The sequence below is a fragment of the Triplophysa dalaica genome, chromosome 9 (assembly GCF_015846415.1).
Source record: "Triplophysa dalaica isolate WHDGS20190420 chromosome 9, ASM1584641v1, whole genome shotgun sequence".
NCBI lineage: Eukaryota > Metazoa > Chordata > Actinopteri > Cypriniformes > Nemacheilidae > Triplophysa > Triplophysa dalaica.
In genome coordinates this window covers 4,650,266-4,669,752 of record NC_079550.1, presented here as the reverse complement: position 1 = coordinate 4,669,752, position 19,487 = coordinate 4,650,266, and the positions used below count along the sequence as shown (strand labels likewise).

The 19,487-nt window shown below is 39.4% G+C and overlaps 1 protein-coding gene across 2 annotated transcripts in view; it reads right to left on the bottom strand.

Moving 5' to 3' along the window:
* Nucleotides 1-19,487, bottom strand: part of grm5b (glutamate receptor, metabotropic 5b) — a 43,633-nt gene that overhangs the window by 5,733 nt on the left and 18,413 nt on the right. For both annotated transcript variants that reach the window (XM_056756410.1, XM_056756409.1), the window contains 5 exons: nt 9,516-9,754; nt 7,482-7,728; nt 6,877-7,045; nt 5,008-5,134; nt 3,489-4,428 (listed from right to left, as the gene is read on the bottom strand). In XM_056756410.1, the coding sequence (XP_056612388.1) occupies nt 3,489-4,428; nt 5,008-5,134; nt 6,877-7,045; nt 7,482-7,728; nt 9,516-9,754 (1,722 nt within the window). The remainder of the gene's footprint in view (nt 1-3,488; nt 4,429-5,007; nt 5,135-6,876; nt 7,046-7,481; nt 7,729-9,515; nt 9,755-19,487) is intronic.

Here is a 19,487-nt window from a genome sequence, read left to right as displayed (position 1 = left end):
CAGGTGGCGCTGTTACACAACTTTGGGAGAAAGTACAGAATCCCAGAACCTAGAACGTATGTTTCTTATCGGTTTTCAATGATTGTTCGGAGTGTAATCTATCTATATTAGGTTTGGGAATCACAGGGTTCCTCACGATACGATATCACCGAGGGTAGCGATACCGCGATTATTACTATGTTGCTTGCAGATTCTATGGCGAAACATCACGGTATCTGCCTAACTATGAAAATTAAATTCCTGTGAAAAGATTAAGTGCAACATGTGTCTCTTTATTCAAGTCCACAAAACTTTTTCAGTAGGTAAATTAATATATTACAAGCATGAGTAACATTTCAAGTAAATTAAACATTTTACGCTAAAATGAAAAGCTAATCTTTGTAAACTGACATATTTAAAACATTTAACACGTTTAAATACTGGCACCCCTACATCTGGCTTACGTCTATTTAAAATCTGCAAGACATCTACAATGCATAGTTTGCTCATCTGCAATACGGCTTGGAGATGTCTGGTGTCAAACGTCATATATACATCTAGAAGATGTCTATAAGATGTTTATGATTTAGAATGGATGTAAAGCTGCTCTTTCTAAGATGTTTAGCAGATGTTTTTAAGCAGCAGATCTCCAGATCTTTAACAGACGTATAACAGATGTTCAGACGTCTCCGAGACATATTGCAGATGAGCAAACTATGTATTGCAGATGTCTTGCAGATGTAAATGCAGACGTCAAATAGACGTAAGCCAGATGGATTGTGCTATCTGGGACATTTCTAAATTTAACAGCCACTTATTTAAACCTGGGAACATCTCAGTGTTAACCAGTCTAAATAAAAGAAACGTAAAAAAAAACATTTGAGTGCAGAAACTTGCATTAAATTAAGCACATTAACGTTCATTTACAAATATGGATGGAGCATATTTTATTTTACACGATCCTAAACTCTTTCTCAGACTAGTTTGTTCATGTTTCCCTCGTTTGCTTGTTAAGCGCCACCCAGAGGAGCCATGATGTAATAACGCTTGGAAATATATTTAGAGCATCTTGTTTTTTTAATGAACTAAAATCGATATTTGGCGCAGCATAACAATTCTCGTATCGCATGGAGAGGGACGACGATACATTGCCATATCGATATATTGTCCCACCCCTAATCTATATACAGTATCTATTCGTGTGTCTCTCAAAATAACAACCTACAGTTGAAAGAAAAAGTATGTGAACCCTTTGGGCTTACTTGGATTTCTTCATAAATTGGTCATAAAATGTGTTCTGATCTTCATCTAAGTCACAACAATAGAGAAACACAGTCTGCTTAAACTAATACCGCACAAACATTATACGTTTTCATGTTTTTATTGAACACAACATGTAAACATTCATAGTGCAGGGTGGAAAAAGTATGTGAAACCCTAGGCTAATGACTTCTCCAAGAGCTAATTGGAGCCAGGAGTCAGCCAACCTGGGGTCCAATCAATGTGATGAGATTGGATGTTTTGATTAAAGCTGGCCTGTCCAATAAAAAACACACCAGTTTTGAGTTTGCTGTTCTGAAGAAGCGTTGTCTGATGTGAACCATGCCTCGCACAAAAGAGCTCTCAGAAGAGCTACGATCAAGATTTGTTGACTTACATAAAGCTGGAAAGGGCTACAAAAGTATATCTAAAAGCCTTGATGTCCATGTGTCCACGGTAAGACAGATTGTCTACAAATGGAGAAAGTTCAGCACTGTTGCTACACTCCCTAGGCGTGGTCGTCCTGTAAAGATGACTGCAAGAGCACAGCGCAGAATGCTCAATGAGGTGAAGAAGAATCCTAGAGTGTCAGCTAAACACTTACAGAAATCTCTGGCACATGCTAACATTTTTGTTGACAAATCTACAATAAGGAAAACATTAAACAAGAATGGACTTCATGGGAGGACACCACGGAGGAAGCCACTGCTGTCCAAAAAAAACATTGCAGCACGTTTGAAGTTTGCAAAAGAGCACCTGGATGTTCCACAGCACTACTGGCAAAACATTCTGTGGACAGATTAAACCAAAATTGAGTTGTTTGGAAAGAACGCACAACGCTATGTGTGGAGAACAAAAGGCACAGCACACCAACATCAAAACCTCATCCCAACTGTGAAATATGGTGGAGGGGGCATCATGGTTTGGGGCTGCCTCAGGCCCTGGACGGATTACTGTCATCAATGGAAAAATGAATTCCAAAGTTTATCAAGACATTTTGCAGCAAAAACTTAAGACCATCTGTCCGCCAACTGAAGCTTAACAGAGGATGGACGATGCAACAGGACAATGACCCAAAGCATAGAAGTAAATCAACAACAGAATGGCTTCAACAGAAGAAAATACGCCTTCTGGAGTGGCCCAGTCAGAGTCCAGACCTCAACCGATTGAGATGCTGTGGCATGACCTCAAGAGAGCGATTCACACCAGACATCCCAAGAATATTGCTGAACTGAAACACTTTTGTAAAGAGGAATGGTCCAAAATTTCTCCTGACCGTTGTGCAGGTCTGATCTGCAACTATAGGAAACGTTTGTTTGAGGTTATTGCTGCCAAAGGAGGGTCAACCAGTTATTAAACCCAAAGGTTCACATACTTTTTCCACCTGCACTATGAATGTTTACATGTTGTGTTCAATAAAAACATGAAAACGTATAATGTTTGTGCGGTATTAGTTTAAGCAGACTGTGTTTCTCTATTGTTGTGACTTAGATGAAGATCAGAACACATTTTATGACCAATTTATGAAGAAATCCAAGTAAGCCCAAAGGGTTCACATACTTTTTCTTTCAACTGTATATTTCTGTCCATCTTTTTAACCATGGGTTTGTATGTCCATCTACCTAACAGTCTGTCTGTCTACATATTTACATTTAGTCATTTAGCAGACGCTTTTATCCAAAGTGACTTACAAAGAGTTCAGGGAGCAATAAGCGATATGTCATACAGCAGCAATAATACAATAGGTGCTGATACAAAGTTACTGCTTTCAGAAGAAGCTAGACCACTACCACTACACTATTGTTTGTTTGTCTTTCAGATGTGGTAAACTCTCATGTCTTTTGTGCTCTTAACAGACGGTAATGCAGAAGTCGTCTGTGCTGTGACATAAACATGTTCATTTAATGGATATTATTAACTTGACTGATGCACATCACCAAGCAAATTAACAGTTTAACCACTGTGACCTCAGAAAGACATTCTTTATCCTTTGACTTCATGCGTCTCTGAATCTAATCTGATCATCAGTGTCACTGAAGCAGCTCTCTAACATACAGATGTCCATTATAAGTTTGTCTGTAGCCTAAATCTTATGCTACCCATTTTATTTTTGGTAAATGATGTCATGGAGACAGCAAAGTGGCTCTAATGCAGCCTTTCATTTACACACAACTAAGCTGTAAGTTATCTCAAACTTTAATGCTATTCCCATGATATCCAAATCTGGTATTTAACACACACACACACACCTGAGTGTCTCTCCGGATGATCCTCGTCTTTTCCACAGGTTTACCAGACTGCTGGAGCGGCTGGCGGCAGACGACGATTTTCCATCCCCGACGTGCATGCGCACAACCGTCGACGTGGTGAATGCGCTTCGGACGTTTCTCTCGGGTTTAGCGAGGATGATGTAAACCTTCGGCACGAACATGCAGCCCAGAGCGACAGTGGCACTCAGACTGACGGAGAAACACATGGTGATGGTCTTGTAGTTAGAACCGAAGTAAATGGGCACGAACGCCAGCCAGATGATGCAGGTGGTGTACATGGTGAAGGCGATGTACTTGGCCTCGTTAAAATTTGCTGGAACGTTGCGCGTCTTGAAGGCGTAAAAGGTGCAGCTCATGATGAGCAGGCCGTTGTAGCCCAGTGGTGCCACCACGCCCAGGTTGGTGGTGTTACAGATGAGGTTGACCTCGCGGATGGACGGGTAGTCGTGAATGACATCGGGAGGCTCCATCACGAAGAGCGCCACGATGATGCCCAGCTGCAGGAGGATGAGGAGAAAGGCGATGACCAGCTGGGCGCAAGCGCTCATGAAACGAGGTTTCTTGGTGCATATTTTCTTCTTGCTGCCGGCCAGAATCCGAGCGATGCGATTGGTTTTGGTGACGAGGGCAGAGTAGCTCATTGCGGGGGACAGCCCGATGCCGAGACGCTGCAGGTAGCAGTAGATCACCTGAGGTTTGGTGATGAGACAGAAGGTGCATAGGTATCCCAGACAGATTCCCACCAGGATTATGTAGCAGAGCTCACGGCTGGACGATTTCACCACCGGCGTGTCACGGTAGATGACAAATATGGACATGACGAAGAAAGTGGCCATCAGGCCTAAGCAGGCAAAGACCACGGCGGCGATGGGCTCGGGGTCTCCCCACCTCAAATACTTCACCGGGATATGGTCACAACCTGAAGAGAGAGTGTGACAGTTAGTACTTTCTGCAAAAATGATCGTAAAAATACATCGAGCCATATCTAGCAATCAGAATAACATACAGACGTAAATTGTCGATTTTTCAATTAAATGTTTTTTCATTGTTAATCTGACTGTATAAATAGGTGATGAAGACAGACAGGAAGACAGATTTGATAAGTTCAGCTCAGACGACTGCGATGCTGTTGACCTTCAGCTCAGCTCTATAACTGTATGCATTTGAAATGAATTTAGTTTTGTGGTGGATACATAAAGCTGTCTCTCTTTCTTTTCCTATCTCTGGTAAATTTAATAGAGAAACATTTAATTTGGTCATTCCTTTCCTAAATGACCCTGAAAGAAACGCTTGATTTTTATTAGAAGATCTGTGTGTTTGAAGCTTGTGAATTGGCAAATATACAGAACTAGATGGATAAACATGTTATTGAATCTCAACACAAGTGCAGGCAGTAAATTCAGGGCTGATTTTCCACCAATCTGATCACTACAGAAGTCTAGGAGTCTGATCACTGCACTCTTGATGTGTCGCTGGGTTGGTGTGTTTGCTGACTCACCAGTGAGGTCATCTGTGGGCCAGGAACCCAGCTCACACGCTCGACAGGTGTACTCATCAAAAACAAACTCATTTTCTTTACAGGGAGTGCAGGTCCAGCAGCAGCTCACCTCACCTTTACGGATCACCTGCAGAAAGAGAGAGAGAAAGAGAGAGTCAAAGCGAGAGAACAGTTTTTTATCTTATTAGGTTCTATAAAGCAGTGGCTCTGGTCACTGCCAACTGGGAGCTTATCAAGCAATGATAAATGCAATCAATAAAACCCAACTAGCCCAACGATTGTGCATTGGTAACATAGCATAATTTACAGACTCATTGTTTCTGAGCACAGAATAATACCGTATTGTTGTTGACGTCGAAGGCTGTACGTTCAATTAAACCCATACAATGATATTATAACAGAATAATTTTGCAGTAGCAGCTAGACAATCCACAAAAAATTATAGATGTACAGGTTGTTTGACATGTTCTCATCCAAAATCCATAAAACAAAACTACCTAAGATAAAATATATATTACACAGACTATAATAAATACTTGAAATCCTGTGTGTGGAAGACTATGAGTGCTACTTAAAAATAAAATGAAGGAATGATTGATTGATCAATTTGTTAATCATGAATCGCTAACCAATGAGTAAATAGTCCAATGGCAAGTTTTTTACTGATTCACAAATGAAAAAAGTAAAGCATATGCCGAAAGGACAAAGAAAAGCAACTGGCAAAAGCTTTTTTGTAATTAAATGTTTTATTAAAATGATTGGTTAAAATAATTGTTGCATTAATCTATGTTTTATATCATAAGTTACATAAACAGTTTGAAATTTGTCCTTTGTAAATGCATTTTTCAATTAAAAAAATATGTTTGAAATTCATTGTTTTATTGTTCTATTTTAACTACTTGTTAAATCATGATTTACTAATTTGGCCTTTAAAAAAGTTGTATTTTCCATTTTCATTTTTTCAATTAAATCATTCTGTCATTTTACTGTGTTGAATACAGTTTGCTGTGAACGACTGACTGAAGAACATTTATTAAAACTGTTACGTAAAGTCTAAAAATGCTTATTGTCAAGCCTTTGCAGTTCATGCCAACAAATAAAAAAATTGATTTAAAGATCATTGTTGTTGATTTTGTACACAAAATAATTCTGGTACTGTGTTTGGGTCTTGAATAATCTTGAGACAGTATAAAAGCTGAGCTGGTCTGAATGATTCAGAGACAAAATCTTCAGTTTCTCATTTTTTCTTCAGCGCTCTACTGCTATATGACATGAATCAAAGCCTTAGGTTTTATGTGGAGAGAGACATTATGATCCTTTCGGCTTTCCGTAGGCTCTCTCCGATCTCGTCTATGGCCTCGTCCCTCTCGTTCCAGCATTAGCATTCCATTAGTGTTTCATCCCCTACACCTGGTCCCTTGTTAATTATACTTTGTTAGTCTCCCTATATAATTCCTCATTTCTATTGTCCTGTGCTCGTTCGTTGTGCTTGTTTGCTACCTTGTTGTCTAGCCTTGTGCATTGCCTATTGGAGTAATACCTTTCTGGTTGAATATTACCTTTACCTATTACCTGAATACTAGTCCTGTTGATGTATTTATTTAGTCTAGTCCCTATCGTGTAAGTTTAGTTAGTTTCTTGTTCTCCTATTTTTTGCCCCCACGTGGGGAGTGTTTTAGTCCTATTATTTGTTACCGTGGGTCTTTTTTTTTTTTTGTCTAAATAAATCTTTGTTTACCCCTTCAACGCTGCCTGCATCTGGGTTCTCACCTTACAAACTGTGATATATATGTATCAACAAGCATAGACATATTGAAGATGAAAAATTATGTATCATTCAGGGTTGATGAGCATATCACTGTTGCTGACCTTGATTTGACCTTTGTCACAGGGTTCACTGCAAACTGATTTGATGATGTCATCTTTGTTGGGCCAGATCTCGTCATCTTCGATCTGCAGTCCGGTTTTGTCCCAGCTGCCCACGTTGGTGTAGTCAAAATAATCCTTCCCCATCTTTTTGAAATTCATGATGACATAACTGTGAACATTGAAACACATGGTCTGATCAAAGTTATATTGATCGTATGAGTCAATTTATCAAACATTACATTTAGTCATTTAGCAAAGAGAGACGCTTTTATACAAAGAGACTTGCAAAGAGTTTAAGGAGCTTATAAGCGATATGTCATACAGGAGCAATACATTAGGTGCCAAAACAAAGTTACTGGTTTCAACCAAAGCTAGACCACTACCTGTTGAGAGAAAGAGTAAGTTTCCTGTCAAGTATTCACAGAAGAGATGGGTTTTAAGAAGTTTTCTTGAATGTGAATTGCCTGACTTGTTAACGGATTATTAACGGATTGATTCAATCGATCAATGGCCGTCTGCATGAATGATTGATTAATTTATTCAATGATTGATTTACTACTGTAGTTCAGTGTTTCCGAGGTTGGTAAATGGATGGATGATTTTACCTTCCAAGTGAATCTCCGTTCTCGTCGAAATAAATGTTTTCCCCCGTCACTCCAGTGAAGTTGGTCTTCATGAGGAACTCGAGCAGTTTGGAACCATCAATGGGTCTCATGGCATCACACAGTCCCACCATACCAGGACACACAGCTTTCTGCATGTTATGAAGCCCATAGGCCATACTGTAGATGGCATTTATCACGAAACCCATTTTAGTGTCTTGAGCATACTGCTGCCGGAGAGAATCTCGCTCTGAGACACACACACAGAGAGGGTGAGAGAGAGAGATGGGTGTGAATGACATTTAAGTCTTCTTTCTGTCCTGTTGGCTGCGCAAATGAAAATATAACTGTGTAAAATCGCCTACGTTTTGAGACTCATAATTCTATCGGTGAGGGTGTAACTTACACGGCTATGAGATTTAAACCTGAACAAGCAGTATCAGATCCTCTTCATAAACTGTATGAAGAGGTCGGGTGAGGTGGTATTAAAATATGGCTTTGGTTGTTAGATCAATTCACAAAACATTCTCAACGTGCTTGAGAAAATCATCAGACACGCATATATCCAGGGTCATCTGCACTTTTATTGTACTGTACAAGGCTTTCTTAAGACCTTAGAACTCACAATGATGACTGGATAAACCAATTTTAGTAAAAGCTTTCCAAACATTTTTATCAGTTCCTAAATGTGACCCTGCTTGTGAAAACTTTTTTGTTGTTGTGATTTTCCGTTTTCTACATAAAAGCATCATACATATTGTGAAGAGTGAAAATATAACCTTCACATCTTTAACATTGACTGAGTAAGAACATGTCAAAAATTTTAAACATAGGGAAATTAATGATGTGTCAAAAATCCAATTAATTTTATTTTCTCCTAACAAAATCAATGAAGTAAGCTGAACAAAGATTTTTATGTTGGAGTCAATTTATTATTTTGTGTGTACTGAACAATTTAGACTAAAATTGTCATTGACAAAGATTATTTTGTTTACTGGAGTTAGATATTTAAGTTTTTGTTAAAAAAACGGTGTGATTAAACAAACGGAAAGTTCCCAGAATGCATTGCAACATGTTCAATTAATCTCTTAAAATATTACTGTTTTAGTGTTTGCAAACATTATTTATGCTGTTGTTGTTGAAAATGCTATAGTTACCTGATGTATATAGTTTTAAAGTGCATGACGCAATGTTGCTACCGCTAAAAGGGGCTTCAACACAACTGATTGAGCAGTTGCTTGACCAATGTTCTGGTCTGTTTTAATTAAAGTGTTTACATAATGTAATAAAATACTAAAAGAGAGTTAAATGAAAACTTAATCTTCTGGGTTGGGTGGATTTAAAGTCGTAGTTGAGAGAACTTAGAAAACTGCTTGTTGCCTTATTAATTAAGTTGGATCAACAATTTTTTTCTTTTTGTGGTTAATCAGTAAATGAAGTTTACATAAACTGCTCGCCCTAAAGTTGACTAAATGAAAAAAGGCTAGGGAACATTTGTATAATTTATTTTGTTGTTTGAACGCTTAAAATTAGATCCTCGTCATATTTTGAAACTTTATCCTGATTTTCACAGAGTGGGTCATACATACTTTGTGTGGCCAGAAGGCATTCAAACACGTGTGTAATATAACTGTATGCATCCTTGACGATGGCACCATAGTTCATGTCAAATTACATTTCATTCGATCTGAAATATTGAGTTGAAAGTAAAATCTCTCTATGGCGTGATCGGATCATTAAATGTTTTGGAATGTTTTTTGAATGATAACAAAACCAGGAAGTAAACCAGATATATCTCTGTAGAATATAGAGTCTCTGTATTTAATTTTGTGTTCTATTATATACAATTTAGAAGCTCTAAAGCGTCATCTTAAAAACAAACTGTGGTCAGTTATCAAGTCGACCCTTTCTGGATAAATTGGCAGTTCTTGGCCGGAATTCATTCAGGATTGAGAACAAAACCACTAACACAAATTCAATATACTCAAAACACAACAGATTGTTGTGCTTATATTAATGTGGTGATTTGTGACTCACTGCTGTTGCAGGTTCGGTTGTATTTGAAGTTTTCCTGTGGATGTCCTTTCAGTCTGCAGTGAAAGCGATGCTGCCAGAACTCGGGGAACCACGGATTCCTCAGGTTGTTGTCGGGTCGTAGTTTCAGGTAATAATCGTCAAACCATTTCACATCTGCAGACTGAAGCTTTATCGTAATCCCACCGGCGGCCTCACGCACGTAGCCATCAGTCACGTCATAACGGTCCGCCCACCCATCGCTGCGAATGAACAAAGACAGCATTTGTATATATTTGAGTGTGTGAGATTTTGCCATGGAGTTCTGCCACATGAATTGTCGCTAAAATTCACGTTGACTGATACATTTGGACAAATTAAATAGTTTGATACAAACTAGATACAAATTGCCAATTAACTGAACACCCACCCTCAAATGACTCATTATTTTTCTCTGCCTGCTCTGCCAGTTTCCCCGGTCACCATGACAACAACAGGAGTAATTTCAAAAGACAATAAAAAAAGAATCCTTCATGTGAAAAATTCTCACACATCTGTATATACAGTAAGTGCAGTGTATGTGTGAATGAGAAAGGAGCATATAGACAACATGGCACTGAATTATTTATTTAATAACTTACACAGATGGACTGCTGGTGATTTATGACTTTACTTGTTACAGCTTAGATCAGGGGTGTCCAATGTCGGTCCTGGAGGGCCACAGTCCTGCAGAGTTTAGCTCCAACTTGGCTAAACACACCTGTTTGGAAGATTCTAGTCTGCTTTGTGAGGCCTTGATTAGCTGTTCAGGTGTGTTTGATTAGGGTTGAAGCTAAACTTTGCAGGACACAGGCCCTCCAGGACTGACTTTGGACACCCCTGGCTTAGATGAAAACAGTTTGATGGACAGAAAATAAATACAAATATCACACCACACGTGAGACTCAAGGGAGACTCCACACAAAAGTTTGTGTTCATAAATAAACATCAACACAACAGATAACAACACAATCACCTCAGTGAGGTGGAAAATCTCTCTCTCTCTCTCTCTCTCTCTCTCTCTCTCTCTCTCACACACACACACGCACACACACACACACACACACACACGCACACACAAACACCTACACACACACACACACACTGCAGATGGTGCAGATGGCATCATTGTGGGCAAACTCGAAGGACACCCTGTGTGGTTGTGTGAAGGTGCTGGTGACCTCACAACTAGCTGGACTGTGATTGGCTGAGACTGAAGTCATGGCGACAGCATCAAGGAATGCCTAATGGGGATTCCAAGGGACAACACTGAGACTGTTAGTGTGTGTTGATGTCCTAGAAAAAATGTTATATCAACTCAAGAGCTTTGTTTCATTTTAGAAACAACTTCCTCATTTCTCTTAAAATACTCATAAAAATAGACACAAACAAGCAAAGAGCTACACAATGAATGTGGATAGTATACCACAGTTCATTTGGTTTGGAAAGAATTTAGTTTAAAATGTACGTTGATGTAAGTTAATATTGGGATCTAAGATTTTTATCGGCAAAAATATTTAAAATACAAAATAAAGGAAAATTTGAAATTTGATTTTTTTTAAGGCATTAAAATTATCAACTGAATTATTAGCCTAACTGAAAAAGATAAACATTTAAATAAATTAATCTAAAATCTTGTACAGCAACAGAAGAGACAAAAACAAATAACAAAATAGCAAAAAAGTTAAACAACGTAAAACAAAAACTAAAAATGAAAAACAAGAAATATAAAATAAAAGGGTAATTTCAATTTTAAAAAAACAGAAAAGTACCGTAAATATATCTCAAATTCTTAAATGTATCATTCAATAATTAAATACATTTAATTATAATAACTAAAAAATGACAAAAAAATCTAGTTGCATTTTGAATAACTTAGAAAAAACAACGTGTGTAACATGACTTATTGAGCACATCGTTTTCTACAGTGAGAGAGACAGAGAGAGGGCTACTCATGTCGCTGTCATTCCCAAGTTGAAGTATTAAACAGAAAACCGACCCACAACACAGTCCATCATGCAATCGCATTCTAGTCTGGAACAAGGACTGCATACCAGAGATAACTTTAACCGCCTCGACACGCAAACAGAGGCAGAATGTTGCTGGCCATCACAGGAGGCCGACTGGAGCTCAGATGTCATTTCAGTGCCAGTTTCCTCTCTGTGCTCTCCCACTGAGCTATCACGTTTCCCAACAATGCACTCTGACAAACCAGCGTTTTGAAGAATTGTTATTTTGCTGTGAAATGTTGACTCCTGAGGTGTATGAACGGCGTGGGAAATAAATGAGTCTTTCCGACGAATATGCAAATGCCTGATAAACGAGTACAGAAGGAGAAAGCTCCAGTCAGCTCCAATACACTACAAAATATAGGGTTCACAAAACGATCGCATCATGATATTGTTTTACTAAATTAATTAATTCAATTTAACATTTTATACCAGAACAGAAGCAAGTGTGAATACAGTAAGGATTTTGGGAGAAGGCAGACAGGGACTGAAGGTCTTATTATCTCGTGTTGACAGCATCTCAATAACTCTATATAACTTTATAACCTTATTCTGCAGTTTCAGCCATATTACATAGGAATTTGTGAATATTTTACATGGTGCCTTGGTTCATTTGAAGGTTTTAAAAAAAATACACACTGCACCTTTAATTACTGGCAAGATTTGAGAAAGTCTGCTTGAACAAGGTCAATTGTAATTTCATGTTGACTTGAAAGAATTCTCTTTCTTTTTGTCCTCTTTGAGGATGAAACATTAATCACAATCCTGAAACATTCCCCCAAAGGGACGGATCTCTAATCTCTCACTCTTTCACACAAAGTTATTTCAAAGACTTCAATTGATTTGATCAGGCTTAAGATATTTTCTAATAAATAACCCAAAGTTTAACCCTCAAATCATTGGATTTGAAATAAAACATGATTTGGCAGTGAGTTGTGTGTCATGATATTTTCACTATAATATTTAAAATGTCATGTTAATTCACTCACCCACATGTAATGCAATTGTGGACGCGCATCTAAAAGTCTAAAAATTTTTGTTTTCTTGGAAAATGACTAATCGTTTCGCTAGACAACACCTGTATATATCAACTGGGGTCGTTTAGAGCCTTTTAAAGCTGCGATGAAATTTGAACCTTAACCAGCTGACCCCCGTTTTAGTCCATTAAATGGATAAGAACCCTGGAAAGCTTTCCTCGAATGCGGCTTGTATGACATGTGGGTGAGTGATTTATTTTATAGTGAACTACTCCCTTATTGAGGACATACGGACTCGCAAACAATAGATCTTTCTCTGTTTGACAACCAGGCAGCTTGTATAGGGGCATTAGCAAGTTTTAGAAAGGCAGAGAGTGTAGAAAGAGAAAGAGAGAGATGTGTGTTTGTACGAAAAAGAGGAAAATCAATGATTCTTGGTTTCTCTAAACGTATTTGTTTCACTCCAAAGTTTTGACCCTACGTAAAAGTATTTCAACAATCTCACCTGCAAGTGTTTGCTATTAATGGTTAGGTTTGTTGTATGACCTCATTTAAAATTCAGCTACATTACAGGGATACAGGTTAGTGTGGGTTACATTTAAGAGATGGAAAATATAATTAGTCTGCCTTGAGAACAATGGAATGAGATGCCCGCACTAATACAGTGTGTGTGATAGAAAACTGAGAACAGATGTCAAATATGATGTCGGTCTGTATTAATGTGTGGGTGGCTTTGAGCAGGTATTTAAAATGAAAGCATGTGTCATCAAACTCCCATCACTCCAGAAAAATTAATATAAGAGTACTGTAACAGTAATGTAACAGTGATTAATATCACCTGAGCCACACACACACACCCACACACACGATCAGCATCAATCAGCATCGAGGATGCAATATATAATGTGTTATGCTACAGATAAAAAAATGGTCTTGTATTTGAAGCATTAGGTGTTTCTTTAAGAGAAGTGTAATTTTCAACGCCTTGTCTTTGTTTGTTATGAAATGATCTTAACAAAACAGATGTGTGGGCGTCCACTCAACGTGCAGACGAGTTTGTGTGTTCGTTCGTGTATGCGCGTGTGTTGTTAAATAAGTGTGAATTCCTGTCAAATTCGGAAAACATAATTTACAGACTTGTTCACCCGTGCGCAATCGTACGTGTTTAGATTTCCTCCGAATTTATTGGGTGTTCGTGTGTCTTCGCTATCTATTTATTTCCATCGCTTCTGTCAAGAGAGGAAATGAACAGGCAGATGGATGTGTCTGCACTCGTTTATTTGGGATCATATCTGTCCCTCTTTACGCACAGCTGAGCCCAAAATCTCATTCGCCTCACTGTGAATCAAGCCTGAAAATTCAGCTCTCGATCCCACTGGAGAGGAAAAATCTAAAGAGAGCTCTTCAATATCCCGATTGTTTCTCATAAGGAATAAGATTACATCAAGAGCAAATGGAGACTCGAGGACTGAATCAGACTCAAGTTATATCAAATTTCTCTCATTAAAAGTGTCAGATAAAATCCAGATGTCTTTAACTGATCTGCAATGATACAAAATGACCTTATTTCTGTACGAACATCATAACAGTCAGAGACCAAAATATCTACAATCGTTGTAGCATCATATTCATGTACTTAAAGTAACTTTGGCCATTTCTCCATTCCAAGAACTCAAAGAACAGACTTGTGCACTCATGGAGACCTGTCTTGCGAGGAAGCCTCGGGAGAACAAACTTGGATGAAGGCGCCGCAGTAACTTGACTTCTGGGACTCCAAGTGGATTCCGTACTTGTGCTAGGCTGGATTCGATGCATCCTTGATATTGAGAACACATCCGGGTTATTTTCATGCGTTCTCTGTTCTTGAGTATTGAATCAGACTTTGACGGTTATTGATGACGTAGAGCGATAACACAATGACACCACTGAAGAACCAAATTGAGAAACGGCAATCGACTTTGTGAAGACAGATCTTCCTCTCAGTCTCTCTCTCTCTCTATCTCTCTCACTCACTGAGAACCTATACTAGATGTTGAGTTAGCGTATGGTAACATCCCTGATCAATACACAGCCTCTTTAACACTGATTCAAACCAAGATCTCTCAGAGAACATCATACAGCCACATACACATCATCTGCTTTCCCTGTATGACATTTTTCTGAGTTTTTGTGTATCTGCATAAATATACTCAGTGAAGGTTAAAGGAGGCCAGCCTGAGTGATATACACCTCTCTCTCTCTCTCTCTCTCTCTCTCTCTCTCCACACTTCACACACCTGTGTGCAGATTTTGACAGCTTTGAACTCAAATGAAATGTGACCGTGCAGACAAGATCAAACTTCTCGTCTCTTCTCTTCTCACTGTTCATCTCCACTCTGGATTTAATTGGATGAGCAGAATGAAGTCAGAGCTGAATGTGAGGTTCAGTGGATTGAGAAGGACCTGAAAAACCAGCAGCTCTGACTTTTGGGGAGGATTTTAGACTTGAATGTAGAAGCAGAAGGTCATTTTCATCTTCCAGAGTGTCCCAATGACAACCCCACTTTTTTAAATCTAGCATTATGTGCCATTATAGTCATAATCTTTATTATATTAAAGGAATAGTTAACCCCAAAATTAAAATTCTTTCATCCTTTACTCGGGCTCTTGTGATTCCAAACCTGGATGACCGTCTTTCTTCCGCAGAACAGAAAAGTAGATATTTTGAAGAATGTGGATATCCAAACATCATTGAACCCCTTTGACCTCCATTGTATGAACACAAAACCACTGAGGCTGGTTTTGTTTTCACTGCATTGCCTTACATTGTCTATGGCTATCTGTGAACATTACTGTGTGTGCATCGGTGACATCAGATGAAAAGAAACGTTGTTTATTTTGGGTATAATGAATCGTGGACAATAAGACATGAAATGTGTTTCAAGAAAGCAGAAAGGTTCCGTCTTGGTTTAGTATTGTCGGAATAAGTGCAGAACAGGGTGAGGTGTTTATCAAAGATGTCAGAGGAGATGAAAGTAAAGAGAGAGATGGAAAGAGAGAGAGCGAGAGATTGCTGTGCTTTTTCCAGTCGTTTAAGTCAGGGTATAATGGGCGATCTTGAAACATTTGGAGAGAGCTGAAAATAGAGAGCAATTACTACAGCCAGTCAAAACACTGGCCACAGCTGTCCTTCACACAGGCATACACGCACGCTGCTGTTTTACCCACAATAAAAAACACAGAGACACACTAACACAATCATGTACAGACACATACCTGTTCCTCACACAAAACATGCACACATTAAAACAACAACGCTCAAAGCTCTGTAGATCAAATTTATCAGATTTGGTCAGATTATCATGCTGTGTCCATCTACACACACCTACGCACACATCTGACAGAAAAACGTGACATGACAGAAAAACCCACTGACACAAGACTGACAGCTACAGACTCCTCGCTTATCTCACTCACAAACACACACACGCGCACACAAGTTGTTAAATTGAGATTACGAGAGGCTACTGGCAATCATAAGACTGCTCAGAAAAACACACACAGTAAGTGTGACCCAAAAGGGTTTTTTCACACTGATGTGTTCCTGTTGTTTTTTTCACTGTGGACAGAGACATTATCGCAAACATTTTTCAAATGATGTGTTTCTCGTCATCAAATTATTATTCGGCCCTGAATTACAGAAACAATGTCCAAATCTGCCTTTCTGCTGAGTGCGATACAGTGATACACTGTGTTTAGACCGGACGTGATCCGATGCGACACAACAAAAGATAATAAAACCATTTTCAACCCATTATAATTTTTACATTTTGTTCACACTGGATGCAGCACAGTGCGACATGACAAACCATCTAAAAACAAGACATTTTTCGTGTCGCTTGCGTCTGGTGTGTAGACACTGTGTTACAGTTCAACTCTTTCCCGAAACACTATAACAACTATAAAATACGTAAAAAAATTCACAAACATTGTCTCTGTTTGTCAAGTAATGCCACTTGACAAATGACATCTGTTAAATCTGAAGGGAAGTCCATCCTCTCTAACATAACTCCATCTCTCACTCTCACTGTCTCTGTCTCTCTCTCTCTCACACACACACACACACACACACATACACACAGACAAACACAGCTCCCTTTAAAAAGAAAAAACAAAAGAAATACAATTTAAAATCTCTCTTTCTCACACAAACACACTCATCACTACATCCAGCCATTTTGAAAGCTATTTAAAAGGGATAGCAGCAGATTTTATTGTTATGAACATTCTCGTTTTAGTCTCTATGTTTCTGCACCATCAGCAGCAAAAGATCATTGACATCGGCCACCATCACAAACCTCACGAACCAACCATCAATAAAATCTCAAAACACCAGAAATGTCATTCAGATCTTCGGCTAACAATTCATGTGTTATGTTCTTTTGCTCCTCCACCACCAAAGGGTCAAGAATTAAATAACTGGAGCTTATTACTGTAAGAGAGGGATGACAATTATTATTATTATTACATTTTTCCAGGAATCTACCAAAGTAAAACTCAAAGACGTGCTTTAAAAAGGAACATTATTGTTCAATGGCTTAATTTCAACCGAAACACTACTACAAAAAATCATCAATTTCGATATCATGGGGACTTTAAAACTTCACACAAGACAAACACAAGCTCAAACGCAATATGCATCAAAACAGTTTGTGATCAATAAAACACCTGGAGGCAGAATGAGACATCACGATAATTCCAGAGGTCTCGCTTAAACTAAATCTCAGTGCGTTCTCATCCCTCTGTCTCTCTCTCTCTCTCTCTCTCTCTTTCTGACTAAATTTGAGGTTGGGGGTGGTAAGGGTGACAATTCTGTTGCCATGGCAACAAGCAGAAGGGTGTTGGAACTTGTTCTGGTTTCGTTCCATCTCTAGCTCGCAGTACAACATGACGGAGTGGAGGAACACTTCAGTCAGCTACACACACACACGCTGTCCGTCATTAATCAGTTAGCACCGGGTTTTTGTCTGCAGGCTAAACGCTGGAGGCTGAACACGACTAATGCATGTCACACGGGTCATAAAGATCAGTGTTGTGAGAGTTCAGCGAGACAGGTCCATTAACGCTGACACACAGAAGTCTCTCGCTATGTGAACTCACGTATAGTTAAATTTCTGGAAACTCCGCCCCCTCACAAGTCACTCTTAGCGTTAATGAAAGCTAAATAGAGTAATGTGGAGGCTGTTTGTGATGGAAGAGAGTGAGATACATCCATCAGGAGGTCCATAAGAGAATCTGGGGTATTCCTATGGTGACACGGTTGTATTCCCACAAACCCCACCCACAGTATTTCCACATAAAGCTTATAAATTGTACAGAATGAAAATCAAAAATGCAAAAAAAAAGATTCCTACAATCTTTAGGTTTAGGGGATAAAATATACAGTTTGTTCAGTATACAACTCATTACGCCTATGGACTGTCCCTTTGTAGATAATAAGACATACATGTGTGTGTGCGTGTGTGAGTGTGTGTGCGCGTGTGTGTTTGCACCATGAGCTCTGAGATGCTTTGATCCTCTGCGTTTCATCTCTGTCTTACGATCAATAGTCTAATAGAGGGAAATCGAAGCACACTCTTGTATTTAAGTTTTTCTTTAAATCGTTAAAACGGTTTTACGCATTAAAATTAGTTTGTTTCAAACCATCTAATTACAAAGTGACTTTAACTGCCATCTTTCATTCGTCTCAGTCCTGATCTGGTCGACTCTATCTGTTAAATATTCCTCTCACACTCCCAGCACTGCCAGGAGAAAGAGGAGGATAACGACGAGTAGACAGCTCCTCCGCATGGGACACAGATCACTGCACAAACACCCCGTCCTGCCCGAGAAAAAGAAAGACTGGAAACGCATCATAACCGCTGTTAAACCCTCACTAACGGTCATGAAATGTGCTAGATTTTATGAGGAGAAGCATGGAGAGGAGAGGAGGAGAGAAGAGAAGTGAGGAGAGGAATAGATAGAGAGACACGAGGAGGGGGGAGAAGTGAAGCAAGGAGAGCCGAGTAGAGTGGAGGAGAGGGGAGGAGTGGTGAGGAGGAGAAGCCAGGAGAGGAAAGGTGAGGAGGAGAGAAGAGAAGCCAGGAGAGGAGAAGCGATGAGAGGAGAGGTGAGGATGAGAGAAGCAAGGAGAGTCAAGGCGAGTAGAGTAGAGGTGAGGTAAATCGAGGAGGAGAGGAGAGAAGCGAGGAGGGGAGAGGCCAGGAGAGGCCAGGAGAGGCCAAGAGAGGCCAGGCGAGGCAAGGCGAGGAGGAGTGAAGAAAACCGAGGAGAGGCGAGGAGGAGAGAAGAGAAGGGCGTAGGGGCGAGGAGAGGAGAGGAGAGGAGAGGAGAGGAGAGGAGAGGAGAGGAGAGGAGAGGAGAGGAGAGGAGAGGAGAGGAGAGGAGAGGAGAGGAGAGGAGAGGAGAGGAGAGGAGAGGAGAGGAGAGGAGAGGAGAGGAGAGGAGAGGAGAGGAAAAACTGATTGCAACAAAGTAGTAAAAACCAACATTTCATTAACAACAACAAAGATAACTTCATCATAACCCAACGGATGCCAGTATATTAACGAGACGGAGAAGAGAAGAGATGATGAGGGGAGAGGAAAAATAGGAATGTAGAGAGAATGACAAACATGAGGAGGATAGAAGAGAGAGGGAGATATCATTTGTATGCACACTGCACACTGCACACTCCATGGACTGCCGGATGCAATTCTTTCTGTGTAAGATTTTTCTGTCTTTTATGTGGAAAGTGTTCACAGGACTTTATAGTTTAGCTGATGGTCACACAAAAGTGTTTCTTCCTTAGCAACACACGTATGATTAATAACGCACTTTCACAGCAACAAAGACCTGTTGTTCTGTTTCCACTTCACACAGAATGAATCCCTTCATCTGACCACAGTTTTAAAGAGTAAACACAGTAAAAACAGTGTGAGAGAGGTTCTTAC